The sequence below is a fragment of the Antrostomus carolinensis genome, unplaced genomic scaffold (genome assembly GCF_000700745.2).
Source record: "Antrostomus carolinensis isolate BGI_N321 unplaced genomic scaffold, ASM70074v2 scaffold43812, whole genome shotgun sequence".
Classification (NCBI taxonomy): Eukaryota; Metazoa; Chordata; class Aves; order Caprimulgiformes; family Caprimulgidae; genus Antrostomus; species Antrostomus carolinensis.
The window spans coordinates 1,325-4,928 of NW_010302486.1; the positions used below are offsets into that span (position 1 = coordinate 1,325).

A 3,604-nucleotide genomic window follows, 5' to 3' on the forward strand; every position below is an offset into this window, starting at 1 on the left:
GCGGCCGTGCCCACCCAGCCGGGGAGGCTGGCGGGGGCCTGGGATGGAGCCGGGGGAGGGTGCGCGGGGGATTTTGCGGCGATGTTTAATATTCAGGTCACATGACGATGGCAGCAGGAGCAGCACCAGCATCCCCGCTCCGCTGAAATAGCCACTGGAGAAGGAGGGGAAGGAGAGGGGGGGAGAAGAGGACACAGGGAAGAAAGAGAGAGGTAACAACGAAGCTTCGTAGCCCATCACACCACGTCAGCGTCAGGCTAGAAAAGTGGGGGGAAACCCACCCCCTTGGCAGAGGATTCGGAGACAAAGGAAGCTTCATGTTCAAAGGTAGGATGCTCTGGGCTTGGCAGGGCTGGACAATGCTGGAGGGATGCCGCTGGGGCTTTTTGTGGAGGAACCCTCTTCCTTGTCCCCACACTGCCCAGCTCTGGGAGGAATATCCCCGAAAGGCAGTGGGGAAAATCAGTCCCATCTTTGTCTTTCCTCTTTTTTCCTTTCTCTTTTTTTTTTCCTTTTGGGGGCAAAAGGCATGAAGGAGAATGAGCGGGGCTGGTTGCGGTGTGGATGGGGAGTAGCTGGCGTCAGGGGCTGTTCTGAAAGAAAGAGATAATTCCAGCTGGTCCAGAGCTGGGGAAAGCCCACAAGCTGCTCTGCAACTGGCTTGTCCCTTGCCAGTGACAGTCAGTCGCTGCGGGGGCAGTGGGGATGTCCTGTGCTGCTCCCTGGGCATCTGCGCAGGAGCTGTCAGGCGGGCAGGCAGGGGGACAGGCAGTCGTGGTGGCGTGGGTACCCCGATCCAAGGGCACTCAGCGTCCTCTTGCTTTGTGGTACAGCTGTGCCATCCAGGAGGCAAGCTGGGCTGCAGGGTAAGGGCTGCACAGCCGAAGAACGGCACCAGGAGTACAGGTAGGGCTGAGGCAAGCATGTAACCCTGCAGCGGCTGGGCTGGGGACGTGCCCAGCCCCTTCACCTCCAGCTTATGCATCTCCAGAGATGCTTCAGCACATGCTGCCCTAGATTTCACTGCAGCTCTGGCAGACCCGGGCTCTTGCCCAAGCCTCTGCAGAGTGCTGAGGGAAAGGAAGGCTGCTGCCGGGAAGGCTGTGGTAGCCTAAAGGGCTGGGATGAGTTTCCTTGCCTCACTTGAAATGCCCAGTGATCCTCAGGCCAGGCAAAAAGATCTGGTAAGGAAAATGGCTCTGTTCTGTGCCCTGAGGTCAGCCAGTGCATCCGGCATGGCTCAGCCTTTGCCCTGCACAGTTGGGAGAAATGCCCTGGGGTCATCACACAAACAGAGGGGAAAGGGATTTTTCCAGTGGAGAGATGCTCAGTCCAGCACCTCTGTGGATCTGAAGAAAGGAGCAGATCCTCATCCCTGCAAGCTCCAGGGAGGCTGTGCTACTGAAGCAGCCGCCTGCTTTCCTTCCTAGGGAACTGGCATCACCCGCTGAGGGCTCGCTCCTGCCAGCCACCTTCAGGCTCTGAACCCATCCCTCCTCCCCATCCTGTGTCTGCAGGGAGTGGGACCATGGACCTGGGGCCATGCAGGTGGCAGGGGCTGGGGAGAGGGGTAGTGTGGATCGCTGCCTCCAGCCGAAGCAGGATGGCCTTATGCTGCAGAGGAGGAGAGACACAGTGAGGCTGTCCATGTGTTATGTGGGGGTTGAATAGCCTTTCCTTGTTGGAAGCTGGGTTGTGGTGAGCTGCTGTTTGCAGCCCTCCCTCCCTCTTGCCACTCAGACAAAGGACGGGAAGGCAGGGGGAGGGGATGCGACAGCATCTAGGTTATCAGGACAGAGTAGATGTTAGTCCTCACTACTTAAGCCCCTAAAGGACCTGAAGGGCCACCTCTGTCCCCAGCTAGCTGCTGTGAACATCAGAGGCAGGAGGACATGAAGGGTGTGCTGTGGTAGTGGTGTCTGCTCCTGGCCATGTACATTGGCCTTCCAGGGAGAGGTTTTTGGGTTGATTGGTGGGTGTCAAAAGCAGGAGCAAGCTGGGACTGCTGGGACCTCTCCAGGTGCCCACTACACTTCTGGCCCTGCCTGCCCTGGCCACAGATGCTGCACCTCTCCCTGCTCTGGAGCCAAGTGAAGCATCTCCTGTGAGCCAGAGGTTATCCTCTGGCAGCACAGCCAGGGCCATCTCCCATCGGGAACTGGGCAGCAGAGGTATCACCAGCAACTGCCCTCTTGAATGAGCTTCACTTAGCACACAGAACAAAGCAGCAGGGAAAAGGGTGGCAATGCAAACAGCAGATGTAAGTGGTTAACCTTGGCTAACCCTCTATTCGTTATCTGCTGCACTGGCCATAGTGCCTATCATGTATGTATTACAGGGGACAGCTGGAGGGGCCACAGGATGTGCCTGGGATACGTAATTCTACCCCTTGACCAGTCAGTCAGAGCGCTAATGAGGCTTCCTTGCAGCATTAGCACTACTGCACGTAAAACAGAGCCATTCCCAGGAGACCGGGTAGACACGTTTCTCTTCTTAATGTTCCTCTCCCAGCCCTGGCCCCGGTTTTGCACAGCCTGACCTCCCTGTCAGGCTGTTCCTCAGTTGGCTCCTTGGATTCCTCTGTAGGAGTCAAGAGGTGGAAAACTGTGTGCAGAAAGCTGAGCCCTTGAGCACCTCTTTGCTAAATGGAGGCTTCCCTTCCTGAGGCTGTATGGGAAGGCACCCACAGAGCGAGGAAGGCATGTGACTGAGAGAAGAAAGGGAGGTTGTCTACCCCAAGACCTTGAATGTCCATAATCAAAAAACCCAGAGCAACATCACTGATATAAAATCCAGGAAATATTTAAGGACACTTCTGGAGATCTTTTCTCCTGGCCTCAGGGCTTTTTATAGGTGCTCAGGAACCTGACTCTCAAATATCTGCTCCAGCCACTGAAAGCTCCTGGCTCCAGCAGCAAAGTCTGCAAAGGGATGGCCACGTATTGCGATGTCCACAGCAGAGTTAGCAACATCTGCCGGCTCTGGGCAAAGTGTCCCTTCATGATATTGAGGGATGAGTTATGAACCTCTTAGTAAGCCTTGAGGTTGGCTGCCAGCAACCTTCCTCCTTTCTCCTCCCTGTGTATGAACAAGGAGTTGAAGGAATAAAGGAGATGGCAACAGACTCCCTGAGGACAAGCTACTGCCCGGGCAGCAAGGGGGTCACAGCCCACATGGCCCAGGTCCTGCACTCATCCCATGCAGCTGCTCAGCTGGGCTTTCTTCCCCCTTCGACCTGTTCCCTGTCTACCTCCAGGGTTTATTTGCCCCCATTACTGCAGCAGCCAAGTGCCTTACTGTGGCCACATCCCCCTGCCCCACATCCTTTTATCATTCCCTGTCTCTCAGTCTCTTCTCCCTCCCTTTGGGGCAGGCGGGACCCCAGCAGGGCTGTGTAGGGTGCGCACTGGAGGATGCTGCAGCAGGATGAGGGGCATGGCACAGCCACACAACTATGGTCCAGGTGACATGGGGCAGTGCAAGAGAGGATGAGCGAAGGGCAGGGTGCAGGAGAGCTGGCTGGCTTGGTCCTCTGTGCTGTGCCAGAGAGATTGGCTTTCCTGGCTGGCAGCAGCTTTGAGAAAGCTGGAAAAAGACAACAGGA

The 3,604-nt window shown here is 56.5% G+C and overlaps 1 protein-coding gene across 2 annotated transcripts in view; it reads left to right on the plus strand.

Moving 5' to 3' along the window:
• The first annotated feature begins 120 nt into the window (after nt 1–120).
• The window catches only part of SEPTIN3 (neuronal-specific septin-3), a 12,922-nt gene continuing 9,438 nt past the window's right edge, over nt 121–3,604 (plus strand). For both annotated transcript variants that reach the window (XM_010163806.1, XM_010163807.1), the window contains exon 1: nt 121–327. In XM_010163806.1, coding sequence (XP_010162108.1) covers nt 318–327 — 10 coding nt within the window. In that variant the 5' untranslated portion in view covers nt 121–317. The remainder of the gene's footprint in view (nt 328–3,604) is intronic.